At 42.4% G+C, this 15,546-nt stretch overlaps 2 protein-coding genes across 2 annotated transcripts in view; one reads left to right on the top strand and one right to left on the bottom strand.

Moving 5' to 3' along the window:
• The first annotated feature begins 399 nt into the window (after window positions 1–399).
• On the top strand, window positions 400–11,484 carry LOC148062775 (ataxin-1-like). Its single transcript, XM_087813260.1, has 3 exons — window positions 400–628; window positions 3,493–5,508; window positions 8,144–11,484. Exons 2-3 carry the CDS (start codon window positions 3,721–3,723, stop codon window positions 8,789–8,791), a joined length of 2,436 nt encoding a protein of 811 aa, XP_087669386.1. The 5' UTR covers window positions 400–628; window positions 3,493–3,720; the 3' UTR covers window positions 8,792–11,484.
• A 1,726-nt stretch (window positions 11,485–13,210) lies between these two features.
• itga8 (integrin, alpha 8) overlaps window positions 13,211–15,546 on the bottom strand; it is a 50,721-nt gene continuing 48,385 nt past the window's right edge. Inside the window, exons 26-30 of the mRNA XM_087812361.1 lie at window positions 14,997–15,113; window positions 14,814–14,927; window positions 14,634–14,735; window positions 13,776–13,898; window positions 13,211–13,711 (exon numbers count right to left, since the gene is read on the bottom strand). Coding sequence (XP_087668487.1) covers window positions 13,622–13,711; window positions 13,776–13,898; window positions 14,634–14,735; window positions 14,814–14,927; window positions 14,997–15,113 — 546 coding nt within the window. The 3' untranslated portion in view covers window positions 13,211–13,621. The remainder of the gene's footprint in view (window positions 13,712–13,775; window positions 13,899–14,633; window positions 14,736–14,813; window positions 14,928–14,996; window positions 15,114–15,546) is intronic.

Here is a 15,546-nt window from a genome sequence, read left to right as displayed (position 1 = left end):
TCAGACAAACACAACGCCGATCGAATCCCTGCTACCGCATCTCCACATTGTCAACATTCATGCAGTATAAGTCTCTCTGAATCCTCTCGCCCGCCCTCCCCCCGTTCCTTTCCTTTTTCCTCCCTTCCTTTTTCCTCCCTCCTTCTTTCTGTGCTGAGCGTAGTCTGGGAGCCGAGCCAAGTAGTGTGTTTTTTTGAATGAATACCTGATGCGCCGATGAGGCTGGCTGGGGGAGGAGCTGTGTCAGTGGAGTACTGAGAGGACGGGTGGGGGGGGGAGGCAGAAACAGAGGGAGTGTGAGAGAGAGAGAGAGAGAGAGAGAGAGGGAAGCAGCCAGGCGGAGAGAGGGAGCTGTCGGTCTGGTGGCCTTGCATAACACACGGTTTGAAGGCAGACTTGCACGCAGGACTTGAGCTCCAGCAGAGGGGAACTTCCTCTCCTTTCCGTCACTGCAGGGACTGCCTCCCCCGATCCAAGGGTCCACGAGGGGGTGGGGGAGAAAAAGGCAAGGCCCCCGACAAAAGGGGTCCACGACAAGGGGGAGAGAATCAGGAAGAGGACTCGTAAAAGGAAACACGTCTACAGGATCCTTGGACATGCTCTGCAAGAAGTGGCTGCTGAGAAACTGGTGAGCTATTCTTAGCGCTCTAAGAGGAGGGTGGGGGGGTGTGGGGGGGGGGGCTTCTCTGTTCAACTGGGTGGCGTAGTAGTATTTTCTGCTACTCTACTCATGCGTGCTCGGTGTCATTGTAAAAGCCCCCCCTTCAGGATAGTGGTCGCAGCATCTATTGGATCTTCTGGTGTGTGGGGATGCAAAGGGGCTCTCAGCGGGGGGGGGGTCCCCCCCCCTGCGTTCACACAGCCATGTATGTGCGATCCGTGATGCAGGACTTTGTAAAAGACAAACAGCCCCCGAAAACCCACTGCCTGTTCTGGAGCTGTCTGCTCCAGAGTCGAGCACAGGGATCGGGACCGCCTCTTAAAGGGACCCACGTCGGTGTTGTGTGCATGGATTAAAGATGCCTTAAGAGTGGAAGGTTGAAACATCTCCTCATCTCTGGGGTTCCATCAAAGACAAGGACGGGGTTCAGAGATCTGACCTTGCTGCAGATCTTGACCTGCAGGTTACCTCCATCCTGTCCTGCCTATAGTCGCCCCAGATGATGTTTTTGTTTTCGCTATATTTAGAAACCGTGTATCTCCGAGGCATCATGGATCTTTGATGGGGTACGGATGCTAACGTTGTGAGGGTCTCTGGGTGAATGTCAACCCTGGGACCGAACTATATCAAACCCTGCATCCGTGGTCTCGTGTGGGAGTATGAAAAGGAGGATCCGCGTGAAAGCGTCATGAGCGGAAAAGACGCTCTTCCCCTCTGTTTTCATCCCGTCATCCCTCCATCCATGCATGACATCCCATAGACGTGCTCGACGTATGTTCAGTGTCGCCCCTCAGGGATCTATTGGATTTTTTTAAGGGGGTCGATGGTGCTTTTCGTATGTGCCGTTGGATGGTCCAGGTCATGTGAGGAGAGACACCTTGAAACCTGGCGACGTCATTTTTTTTATTTATTTTTTTGACCGTGTGCACGATATAGTGGCTTTGTCCCCCCCCCCGCCCCCCGCCCCCCCCACGACCGCTGTAAGACTGTGATGTCATTACAGTGTTGACACGGTGTTGCTGAGGTGGGGTGGGCGCCGCCGAGTAATGCTGCACAGCGTAGCTCGGGCTGTAGCAGCGACTGTGATGGGGGGGGTGGTTGGGTGGGGGGTGGTCTCACGGCGAGGTGGGGGCTGATGCTGCAGGCACTGCTGCTCGATGTGGGTCAGGAGAGCTAGAACTCCGTCTTCAACCGATCCTCTCTTTTCCGATTCCCGCTCCCCATCTTTCTCTTCATCCCTTCGCTTTTATCCATTACATTCTGTCATATAACGCTCCCCTCACCCCTTGCTTTCTGCCCCCCCCACCCCCCCACAGCTCAGCCTCTCTCATCCTTTGTTACATCCGTACATGCTTAGATAAACGACGCTCTCATGTCGCTGCCTTGAAAGCGTTGACCTTGTCACCGCTTTGATTAAAATTAGATCCGTGTAAATAGATGGAAACCAAGGTCGCCTTATTCCTTTTTTTTTTTTTTTTTTCGCTCGAGCCTTCTCTTTACGTAACCGAGGTCTGCCCTCGTAGTATGTTCCTTATTGGATTCAAAAACATGCATCATCTACCGGATGAACGGGTGGATGAACGGGTGGATGAATGAATGGATGAATGAATGGCTAAATGAAAAAAAAAATCTTCTAAGTAAGTAGTATTTATTTATATAGCGCTTTTCCAGACCAGGGTCACAAAGCGCTTAAACAATCAAAACAATATTCAAAAAAGTATATACTTTAAAGATCAAGATAATACTGAGAACAACACAAGAGTTCCAGAAATTTAAGGAAAAGCCTGAACAAATAGAAACGTCTTAAGATGTTTCTTAAAGGAGTCAGTAGATCCATCAAGCGCAAAGAAAACCCTCAAAATAATAGAGAGTAAAGTCCTCTATTAAAGGAGACATCAAGTAGTAAATGAAGAACAAATATAGTTACGCAATGATATCAACTATTTGGAGATAAAGCTTAATTTGCTATTTTTTTTTTATTCGAAAACATTTTATTTTAGGATTTTATATTAAAGCCCTTTCTTTCCACAATATTTAAATGGTTTCTGGAGGACAATAATTATTAGAATTGCCAAAACAAAAAAACGTTAACAGTATATAAGTTAAACTAGTGGCATTTTCAGTTTTACAGTTTTACTCTGACCTTATGAGGGGCCAAATAAGTAAGTAAGTAAGTAAGTAATATTTATTTATATAGCGCTTTTCCAGACCAGGGTCACAAAGCGCTTAAACAATCAAAACAATATTCAATAAAGTATATACTTTAAAGGTCAAGATAAAACTGATAAATAAGGTGTAGCATGTAAGGTAAGGTAAGGTAAGGTAAAACTTTATTGATCCCTCAGGAGGTCTCCTTCGGGAAATTGTTTTTTTCCAATAGCCAATACATACAGCAATTTTTTTAAATAAAAAATAGAAAATAAATCAAAATAAAATAAGGACAAGAACATAAAGAGAAAGAACAAGATGACACAATCTAAGTCTAAAGATTAAGATAAAGAACATAGGTCAAAGAAAGACAAAGGATACAAAGACTAACATAGAACAGAACATCCACGATTTTAAATCCCAATTTAATGAAATGCTTGAACACAATATAACATAATATTTTTTATAACAGTTAAACGTCCATTATTTAATATCATCAGATTCGCCATCACATATTTTCACGCTCCGCACCTAGGTATGGATTCAAGGGAGTGATTGTAGAAAGGGAAGGTTGGACTTTTCAATAAAACTGAGTCTTGCTAAGAATGTTTTCTACTGTAATGGCTTTTTCTTTTTTTTTAAATGTGAGACACTCAGTAATCATTACTTCTCTTCTGTTTCAGATTGTTGCCCACTTGGTTGAAGAATAACCCCAAAACCAGAGATGATTCCCCATGAAGTGTATGAAGCTCAGTCTGGGAGCTGGAGTGACTCACTTGTTTTGAGAAGTAGACTTGTTTCCCAGTGAACGGAGGCCCCGGGTCAGACCCGCTGGACTAGATTTTCCCAGCGACACTGAAGAATAACTCAAGTGCTATCAAGACCCTTTACTGGAAAAAAAAAACCCCAAAATGAAATCCAACCAGGAGCGGAGTAACGGATGCTTGCCTCCGAAGAAGCGCGAGATCCTGGCTCTGGAGCAGCGTCCTGTCGTGGTTGCCACGGCGACCCCTCCGTCCGTCGCGGCAGCCGATCCCGTCCCTCACACGGAGAACCTGGCATGGCTGGCGAGCGTGGCGAGCGAACGCTGCAAATCCAGGGATGCGGAAAGCCCGCGGTGTCCCGTCTCGACCTCAATCGCCTCTTCGGCGACCCCCCTGTCCACGGTCCCCCTGGCGTCCCTCCCGACCGTCTTCCCCACGACCCTCCAGCAGCACGGCGGCACCATCCAGTTCGCCCAGCTCGGCCCGAACGTACAGTTCATCAGCTCGGGGCCGTACGCCGGCTACATCTCCTCTCACATTATCTCGGGCAATGCTAACACGCTACCTAACAGCGCGGCGGCGGCGGTGGGTCGGGGTCCTCACCTGGACGGCTACACAACCGCCCTCATCTCCCCCTCCAACAAAGGCGAGCAGCACATTCGGATCTGTTCCCCAACAGAACACCTCACGCCCGTCTCTCTGTCCAACTCCCAACAAGTCCCCGGCCAGTACATCCATCTGGACAGCAGGACTCCGCTGACCGTAGGGGGCGCCGCCGTCACCTCGACCGCGGGCCACCTTCAGATCCACCCGCACGCCGCCGTCATCCCTCAGACCCTGACCCTGGCTCCCTCCCAGCTCGTCGTCCAGTACGCCGACGGTTCCGTCGGGAAGAAACCGGACGGACACGCCAAGGCTCTGTTCAACGGCGAGCTGGAGTTCGTCAAACACGCCAAAGGCCACCACCAGCCGGGAAACCATCAGCAAGTGCACAACTACGAAGCGAGACACATCCTTCTACCGGCGGACTACGGCCAGAACCCCTCGGGACTCCAGACGTCTTTGGTTCTGGTGGCTCAGCCCAACCACGGCGCCGAGCAGGAGTCCAACTCGAACAAGATTTCCTTAGTACAGACCGAGAAGGGAGGCATTTGTCTCGGGAAGCCGGTGCCAAGAACCTCTTCCTTCACCTACCCGTCTTCATCAGAGGCGGTTAAACCCGTCGCTCCCAACACGGTCATCCACACGACGCTGTCGCACGACGAGCTGCCGTCCAACCTCTTCTCCTCCTCGCAACCGCCCATCATCGGCTACATCACCAGCGGGAGCCAGCACGCCGTCAGCTATCACGCGGCGCTGCCTCAGCACCTGGTGATCCCGAGCGGCCAGTCCCTCCTGATCCCCGTCACCAGCAACAGCTCGGAGATGGAGGTCTGCCGCACCGTGAGCTCCCTGACGACGACCCCTCAGATATCGACGGCCATGCCTCACGCCTATCTGGCCACGGCGCTGTCCAAGTGCGAGGCCCTGGCGCCGGACGGGAACGCCCACGCTTCGGCGGTCCTACAACCCCCACCATCTCTGGCGCCTCCTCCTCCGCCGCCGCCGGTGGTGGTGTCGTCGTCCCCCTCCCCGGCTCCCGCCCCCGTTCCCACCTCCACCTCCACCTCCTCCGTGTCCATCCAGGCGTCCCCGTCCATCTCGTCGCCGTCGTCCCCCGTGGCGCTGCCTCCGTTCTTCATGCGGGGCTCCATCATTCAGCTGGCTGATGGGGAGCTGAAGCGCGTGGAGGACCTGAAGACCGAGGACTTCATCCAGAGCGCCGAGATCAGCAACGAGTTGAAGATCGACTCCAGCACGGTGGAGAGGATCGACAGCGGGCAGAGTCCGAACGCCGTGGTCATCCAGTTTTCCGTGGGGGAACTCAAAGCCCAGGTGAGTTTGGTCGAGCGAACGTTTGTAGACGATCATCTTTAGATACTTTTTTAATCTTAAAGGGCTTTTTTTCCCCCTAAATTTTTGCCTCGGACTTTAGGAGAGACACATAATGTGTTCTATGTTCTTTGATCTATGTTCTTTATCTTTATCTTTTGATCTATGTTCTTTATCTTTATCTTTAGACTTAGATAAAGTATCATTCTTTCTCTTTATTTCTCTTTGTTATTATTTTATTTTGATTTCTTTTTTATGAAAAATTGCTGTATTTTCTGTGGCTAATTGGAAAAAAACAATTTCCTGAAGGAGACCTCCTGAGGGATCAATAAAGTTCTACCTTACCTTACCTTACCTTAATCCCAGACCCAACAAGAGCCTTTTCTTTTAATCCACTTCGTAGATATGCATTCCAATTAATTGTTTGTTGGTGTTTAGGTTGTTTTACTTCAAATATATCTAATACAAATAGGATGGAAGATTTCTACTTTTTTTTTTTTTTTCTCACAAAAAATAGAGTTTATTACAAAATATTATTTTTTGTAAAATAAGGATTTTTTTTAGTTAACAGAACAAAGAGTGGGTCGTAAACGCAGCACTCTTTGTTTTTATATTGAATATGAAGTATTAAGTATTTGAAACGCTTGCTTTAAACGAATAAACGTGTACTAACATATCCACTTGATACTATTTAAAATATAAATATTAAAAGTTCATGTCAAGTAAATATGATGTTCATACAAAACAAATAAATGAAAATATTAAGTTATTTCCTACCGTTTTTTTTTAAACATCTTTTTATTGATTTTCAGATATTAAGACACACACCTTGAAACGCATACGGAAAAATAAATGAATAAATAATAAAAATAAAAGGTATTGGAAGATTTCTACTTTTTTTTTTCTCACAAAAAATAGAGTTTATTACAAAATATTCTTTTTTGTAAATAAAGGATTTTTTTAGTTATCAGAACAAAGAGTGGGTCGTAAACACAGCACTCTTCGTTTATATTAAATATTAAGTATTTGAAACGCTTGCTTTAAACGAATAAACGTGTACTAAACATATCCACTTGATACTATTTAAAATATAAATATTAAAAAATAAACTTCCCTTATTTAGGATCATCGGGATATATTTGAAATATTTTATTCATATTTTTGCTTTATTGAAATAAAACCTCCATAAATATGATGTTCATACAAAACAAATACATGAACATTTTATTTACTACCGTTTTTTTTGTTGTTTTTTTTAAACATCTTTTTATTGATTTTCAGATATTTAGACACACATACGAACAAATAAATGAATAAATAATAAAAATAAAAGGTATTGGAAGATTTCTACTTTTTTTTTCTCACAAAAAATAGAGTTTATTACAAAATATTATTTTTTGTAAAATAAGGATTTTTTTAGTTATCAGAACAAAGAGTGGGTCGTAAACACAGCACTCTTTGTTTATATTAAATATAAAGTATTTGAAACGCTTGCTTTAAACGAATAAACGTGTACTAAACATATCCACTTGATACTATTTAAAATATAAATATTAAAAGATAAACTTCCCTTATTTAGGATCATCGGGATATATTTGAAATATTTTATTTATATTTTTTCTTTATTGAAATAAAACCTCCATAAATATTATGTTCATACAAAACAAATAAATGAAAATGTTAAGTTATTTCCTACTGTTTTCTTTTTTTAAACATCTTTTTATTGATTTTCAGATATTAAGACATACACCTTGACACACATAAGAAAAAATAAATGAATAAATAATAAAAATAAAAGGTATTGGAAGATTTCTACTTTTTTTTTCTCACAAAAAATAGAGTTTATTACAAAATATTATTTTTTGTAAAATAAGGATTTGTTTAGTTATCAGAACAACGAGTGGGTCGTAAACGCAGCACTCTTCGTTTATATTAAATATTAAGTATTTGAAACGCTTGCTTTAAACGAATAAATGTGTACTAACATATCCACTTGATACTATTTAAAATATAAATATTAAAAGATAAACTTCCCCTATTTATGAACATCGGGATCTAATTGAAATATTTTAATTCATATTTTTGCTTTATTGAAATAAAACCTCCATAAATATGATGTTCATACAAAACAAATACATGAACATTTTATTTCCTACAGTTTTTTTGTCTTTTTTAAATGTCTTTTTATTGATTTTCAGATATTAAGACACACACCTTGACACACACACGAAAAAATAAATGAATAAATAATAAAAATAAAAGGTATTGGAAGATTTCTACTTAAATATTAATTATTTGAAACGCTTGCTTTAAACAAATAAACGTGTACTATCATATCCACTTGATACTATTTAAAATATAAATATTAAAAGAAAAACTTCCCTAGGAATTAGTATCATCGGGAAATAATTGAAATATTTTATTCAAATTTTTGCTTTATGGAAATAAAACATGTCCTCCATTATTATAATGTTCATACAAAACAAATAAATGAAAATGATAAGTTATTTCCTACCGTTTTTTATGTGTTTTTTTTAAACATCTTGATACTATTACGAAAAAAATAAATAAATAAAAGGTAGTGAAAGATTTCTACTTAGACGTACTATTTAACACATTTTTCTCCGCGTTTCCCCAGGTCTGTGTGGAGGTGCTGCTGGAGTACCCCTTTTTCGTGTTCGGCCAAGGCTGGTCCTCCTGCTGCCCGGACCGGACCACCCAGCTCTTCGAGCTGTCCTGCGCCAAGCTGTGCGTGGGAGACGTCTGCGTGTCGCTCACCCTCCGCGGGCTCAGGAACGGCGCCGTGACGGACCACCAGACGTTGGGGTCCAAGCTCTCCGACGCCTGTCACAACATGGAAACCGCTCTAAGGACCAACATCATGAGGCCCGGCGCTGCTGGCGGTCACGCCGGCCTCCTCGTCAAGCCCCGCGGCGTCTGCGGGCACGAGAAGGGGACGATATCGGGACCTGAATCGGGATCGAATAGACAACCCGGACTAAGGACTCATTCAGGATCCGGTAAAGACGTTCTTCACGGATCGGTTCTGGCGGGAGCCGCCGAGGCCAGACATGAGTCTTTAGAAAAAGTACAATGCAGCGGCCCGGACCGGGTTCGCAAGAGACGGTGGTCGGCGCCGGAGCGAGACCAGACTGAGAAAGCCGAGGGGGAACCACCTCCGTGTCTCCCCAGACCCTCCATCATCCCTCAGGAGGTCAAAATCAGCATAGAGGGTCACTCCAGTACCGGGAAAGAAGCTTACCTGCTCGGACGAGTCGACTGCTGAGAGATTCCTCGTCTCTTTATTGCGAGAAACTTAAATTCTATTTCACGGCATTTTCATGTGTGTGTGTGTGTGTGTGTGTGTGTGTGTGTAGAGGACGATGTGCAATTTTTGGTCAACACATTGTTGAATGTTTGAGTAGCATCTACGAAAACCCCGTGTGACCACCAATCATAAGCTGGATCTTTTCTTCGTTCAAGTCCGAGCTCCTGGATTCAGACCAGCCCGACCATCACTCCTCATGTACAAAAAAAAAAAAAGAAGCACAGAGCAGATGTCAGCGAGTAGAACGTGGTTTTTCTGTCCATCGGAGGAACCATGAAGATAAAAAATAGCAGAGAGAGAGAGAGACCGTATTTCCACGACCGTATGCATGTTTCTTGCTTCGAAACGTCACGCCTTCGATTCCACGTCTACACGCGTGTTTCTCCGCGGACTTTACCTTGTGTCGCTCGTCGTCCCGGTGGTTCCGGGCGGCAGATGGAGATGTCAGGGTGCAGTCGGCGCCGCCCGGCCCGGTCTGAATGTAAACCCACGGAATATTGACTCAATATTGTGGTGTTTGGCACTGGAGAGAATGTGCGTGGATACCATTACTCTGGCAATATGTGTGTGTGTGTGTGTGTGTGTGTGTGTGTGTGTGTGTGTGTGTGTGTGTGTGTGTGTGTGTGTGTGTGTGTGTGTGTGTGTGTGGCTGCAGTTGCACATTTACAGATTCATATTATTAACTTAAAAAAAACAAACTAAATTAAATATCTTATATATGCTGCGACGACAAGCATGAACATTTATAAAACTATATATGTATTTTTATCAACGTGAAAATTTTAAGGTACTGAACCTCGATCGGACTTTCCAGGAACTTTAGGTCAACCTTTCCAAACTTTAGATATTACAACATGCCTTATCGACCAACCAGCATTCACGTGGGACGACGCCAAGAACAGCAGCTTTTCACTTCAAACGATACAAACTCTTGACTTCATGTACGAAACACTGTATATGTGGTCGACGTCACCGTCGTTGGCCTGTTGTCGCGACACACAAAACAAACTGTGAAGCTGCCATGTTTGGAGCTCGTAGTCGTTTCCATCTTGAAGGGCAACTAATGTGTGGATTTAAGTGTGTCTTTACTGGACTCTATTGTATCATCAAAACTCTCTTTTCATTGAAATATGGACGTTAGAAAAAAAGATCTTAAGCCCCGCCCACTTAAACCACTGAAATCTTGTTGACCATAGCCACACCCACACTCCTGTAATTGGTCAAACATCAAGGTTTGTCACCGCACGTCGTGAAACCCCGGAAGACTCCATCTCCAAGGGACTCGTTGTATAAACAAAGCGGGGCGTGATTACAGCTGGCTGGAGGGGGAGTGGAAGCCATTATTACGTCATAATGGACTCCGCTCTCGTAACCTCTCTTTCGCCCAGATTTCAGAGTAACTTTATAAAGTAATAAGTTGAAAACATGGCCGTGATGATGGACTTCAACTTCAACATTTGAAACATGTGAGTGAAACATGTGAGTGAAACATGTGAGTGAGTCAGGAGAGTTGGTTTTTGAACATTAGTTGCCCTTTAAAAAAATACGGTCGACTTTGGAACATTTTTGATGTTTTTCATCTGACATTATCTTTGTAAATCACACAATTACAAGCACCAACTATTCTTTTTTTTTTTTAGTTGAATTTAAGATTATTCTTTTTTTTCAACCGCAGGCACTAGCTCAATTATATCCTCATCAAATGTGAATCTTTCGGTGTTTTCAATTCTCATCATCCTAAACAACACACAGTCCTTTTTAAAAAGCACTTATTCTTCACTCAATGAGTTTAAAACGTTTAATTTCTATCGATAAGTACAATTGAAATATAGTCCAGTTCATACTCAGGAACCGTGTGTGTGTGTGTGTGTCGGTGGTAATGCATGTGTGTATGCGTTCTAAACAGCAGCACTTTGAGGTCCAGCGGGACGGTGTGTGTGTCATATTGGACCGACTTCTTTTACGGTCACTCTTATTATCGCGGGGAGAAAACTTAAGACGACGACGGGGTTCTTTATTTTTTGGACGGGGCCTGATAAGAGTTACTATTCCGAAGAGAGAGTCGTGGAGTCAAAAGTATCCAGCTAGTGTTGTACAGTAACTTGTATCCTAGAACGTGTACAGTTGTGTGTATAGATATTCTAACCCGTACGTAGCCAATGTACTGTATGTGCGCGAGCACCTCCTTCTCCAACCATTCCATTAACTTATCAAAACCACTTCTTCATGAATGTGATTCAGACTTTAATTTGAGGTGCACACTGTAAAAAAACCCCCCAACAAACGTGGCTGTTTTTCTATCTCCTCCTGGACGTGTCTTTTGTAAACCCAGACTGTTCTCCTTTGTTATGGTTCGACTGCTCAGGCTTGCACTGCCCTGCGACTGTTCTCCAACCTTCACGTCACTTTTTTATACTCCTTTATTTCGTCTCTGGAAAAAAGTGATGTACAGACGAGTTCAAAGAGAGCGAGAGAGAAATACGGACTTAAAGGGAATATTATTATTAGTAAAGCCATATCGGTCTGATCGCATAAACCTGGAAATACAGAGAAAACCGTCAAGCAATTATTCTTTTTTTTTTTTTTTTTTCAAATGCTTCAGTTGTTTAATCTATAAATATTATAAAGATATAAATACAATGTCATGATGTTTTTGGTGTGTTTTTGTCCTTCACTGAACACACTTAATGAGGGAAAACAAACTGTAATTTCAGTTATTTTTTAAACATCCAGGAGTGATGTGTCGTCAGTTCAACACTTGGATAAACGTGGGTTTGGACACAAGATTTCATGTTTTGTCGTCTTTAATTTATTACTTTATATCTTCAACACTAAAATAAACTGGTTGAATAACGTCGGAAGAAATACATTGATCAACATTTATGTTTAGTTTGACTAATATAAATAATATATTTGATGACAAACTCAAACACAACAGGTTTCATTAACTCTTTTTTAAAAGTCTCCAGAGAAGCACTTGAACGCACCACTAAATGTTTAGCCTCTAGCTGTGATGCTAACAAATCTTTTAAACCACTTTTAACATACAAGGCATCGAAACCCTCATTAGAGAAAATGTTACACACCAGATTTAAACAAGTCAACCATGTTTATATTCTTATTTTAAAACTGCACGTTGTATTTGTTTAAAAAAAAAAAGCAGAATAACAAGAAGCTAGCAATATATCAGTAGCAGCGCTAACCCTGATGCTAATGCTAACAAGCTACTGGCGCCAATTTTACATATTTTACACTCAAATATTTATTTATCTTTTCTGACATGTTTTCTTAGAAATTAAAGTATATGTGATCGTGATATTTGGTATATTTTCTGAAGTAGAATACATGCCAAGAATACATAAAATAGTCTAAATCTGTTTTCAGAAATAATTGTTAGAAATTAAATATATGGATATTGAACTCATCGCTATGACCTACTTTTATTGCGAATAAATTATTCTTTATTTTAGTGATTTAAGCTGTAAATGAACGAGTTATGAACAGAATAGTTGGTGTTGCTCATAAAGTTAAGTTTAATAAACCCATGTATCACCGTAGACGTTATTAGTCAATTCTGTATTTAACAAAACATCCCTTACAGCCGAAATTCTCAGCAAAAAAATGCGATTTAAAATATAAATTAATCAATAAATATTGATAAAGTGTCAAAGTAAATTTTCTGTGGGTGTGTTTTGTTTTTAGTGATTTTCTTCTGAAGGAATTCTACATTCATTTGTAAATATATTTATATAACTATTTAATAACACAAAAAGACAAACAATAATAGTAAAAAGTACTACTATACTTAAATTATTTAATAATTTTCTTTGTTTATATATTCAATGATATGATATAGGGATTATATTATTTTGAAATGATAAAAGTATTTTTTTATGTAACTAATTCTGACCGTGATTATGCAGTTCTACCAAATAACCACTAGAGTGTGCTAGAGTACTTCTGTGCTCAGTCAGGACCCCGCATGTGTTAGTAAACACTATAATTCACATTATTATCCCATTTGATTGACTGGAATCGCTTACATTTGAATTTATATTATTGTCTCACGCTTTGATTCCACATTAACCTTTTATTTCCACACATAAAATCCAAACGAAACATGAAAAAAAGCGTGTTCGACAGCGTCCTTCATTTTTACAAGATTAATTCCTTCATAAATCACAAAATAAGTTATGAATGTTCTCCCTTGAAAAAAGCTATTTTGTTTGGGGCCGTGGATCACTCACATACTTTCAGTATATACAAACAAGCTCTAATAAAATAATGCCAGTGTAAACAAGCTTCAGTATCACACAAGTATTGCACGTACATTCATAAATACACACGTCTGGTTTGTGACTTTTTTTTCCGGAGCAACGTTTTTGGGGTTGGGAGACGGGTGAAGAAATGACACACAGGTACACACACGAGTACCTACACACTCGCCAACACGCTCTCACAACATTCATAAAAAGCACATGTGCATAGTTCTCTGGTCTGGTTGTGCCTAATTTGCTCGAGAACAACAATCCTCCGAAATATTAACGAAAAGTCCTTTTTGTCTGCTGACCTCGTCGCACATGTTTCCCATTTAGTCTCTTCATGGTGTGCGTTTGTCCTGCTCAGGTCCTGCAATGTTCTTCAGTCGGAGCAGCCGTGACACCTTCAGGTTCTCAACCTCCCGTTTCGTAAACTCCTGGATGTTGGACGGCAGATAGAAATCTGCGCCGATACACCGAGGAGAGGTCGCTCGTCCCTTCTTTGTAAAGCACGGTTGTTCCAGAAACATCAAGCGTCCCCGGTGTGATCGGACGTCAGCTGCTCTTGATCGGACACGTTGTCGTCGGTCGGCGGTCGCGCCCGGTCGAAGAAGCCGCACTGAGGAGAAACATTTACATTTCAGTCAAGCGTCACCGTCAGAAGAGACAATGTTTTTTCGTACCTTCCACATGGCTAACGTTAGCATGGCCAGAACCAGCAGGCCCAGGAGGATGGCCAGGATGATGACCCAGAGCGGAACGGCGAACGACACGTCTGGGGTTCCCCATAACACCAGGGTCCCCATCTGCGGAACACAACCAGCGCAGGAGGTGAGACCGCGAAACCCGGAATGACCGCAAAGAAGGAGAGCGGACCATTGGTTCGGAAGGAATTCGGTTCTTTGCGGGCCGTAGAAACCCCTTATGGGTAAATGCCGGAAAAAAAAAGAATTCCAAACGTATACTTATTTAAAATTCATCTGATACCTCAAACCTCAAAACCAGTACCATTTTCTAAAAGAAAACTAAAGGCCCTAACAACCCTATTCGAAGACGGTAAAACAAGATGGCTGCCCATTGATAATCTGTGAGTTTTATGTCATATTCTATTAGTAACATGCAGTAAGTCCCTCGTCATGACCATGTTTTGAACTTATTACTTTATAAAGTTGGTTCGAAATCTGGGCGAACGAGAGGTTACGAGAGCGGAGTCCATTATGACGTTATAATGGCTTCACTCCTCCTCCAGCCAGCTGTAATCATGCCCCGCTTTGTTTATACAACGAGTCCCTTTGAAGGTGGATACTTCTGGGATTGATGACATGCGGTGACAAACCTTGATGTTTGGCCAATCACAGCAGAGTGGGTGTGGTTATGGTCAACAAGATTTAATCTCAAGAAAAACAAAGTGGGCGGGTCTTAAGATAATTTTCTAACGTCAATATCTAAATGAAAAGAAAGTTTTGTATAAACAGACACTGATGATACAATAGAGTCCAACATCTACTTGAATCAACACATTAGTCATAATAGAGTCTTACGGAGGTGGTGTGGTGAGGCAGGGCCCGAGGCTGGATGCGGTAAGGCATGGACGTCACCGTGAAGGAAACCGTAGAGTTCAGGATATAAGGGTCATTCCGGCGCTGCAAGAAATAAACGTGGAAAAGCTCAGCGAAATAAGCTCTATTGTAAAAAAAATACGCAGGACTTCAAACACCGACTTGGAGAAAAGTATGAGCCCAAAGCCTGGAGCGGATCTTGATGACGGCACTTTGTCCTCGGAGGAGTCTCCCCACCAGACACGTGATCCTCAGACAAGAGATGTTTGTGCAGTTCTGTGAGAGGAGATGATGGAACTGTGAGATAAAAAGTCAGAGGAGCATCTTCACGATGGTGAGACTCACCAGAGTTTTACCGCTCGAGCTCTGAGTCGCGACCGCCGCTCGCCTGTGGCGCCGCAGAGGAACGCTGCTGTTCCTCAAGAACCCCAATAACTCTGGCGTGTCCTGGACGGAAGTGACCTGGTGGAGGAGGCGAGAAGAATATTAACACGAAGAACAATTAAACTATTCATGTGTTTTACTTATGAAAGTTTCTGCCTCTGTCTTAAAGTGATAGTTCACCAAAGTTTCACTAATTTCTACTCACCCTCATGTTCGACTAAGGGTTGGGATTATTCTCAGAGTAATCGAGTTATAGACAAAAATGTTTGTTCATTTTAATGTAGCGACTGGAGCTCACTTGTCTTTATCTTAGTCCAAAAAGACACTTAAAAACATCCAAATACCTCCATACTGCTCGTCTGTAACGTCCATCTTCTATTGAAGCCTCGGCATTAGAAAATATACCATAAAAACAAAAACAAGTTTATATATAAAGCTAGTTTTTGGAATCTGCTGGGTCATTAGCCTTCACAGACAGGAAGTACTCTGGGTTGATATCGCTAGCTTCTAG

The sequence above is a fragment of the Callionymus lyra genome, chromosome 17 (assembly GCF_982586985.1).
Source record: "Callionymus lyra chromosome 17, fCalLyr1.hap1.1, whole genome shotgun sequence".
Lineage (NCBI taxonomy): Eukaryota > Metazoa > Chordata > Actinopteri > Syngnathiformes > Callionymidae > Callionymus > Callionymus lyra.
The sequence above is the reverse complement of the archived record's forward strand: the minus strand, read 5'-3'. Positions and strand labels throughout refer to the sequence as shown.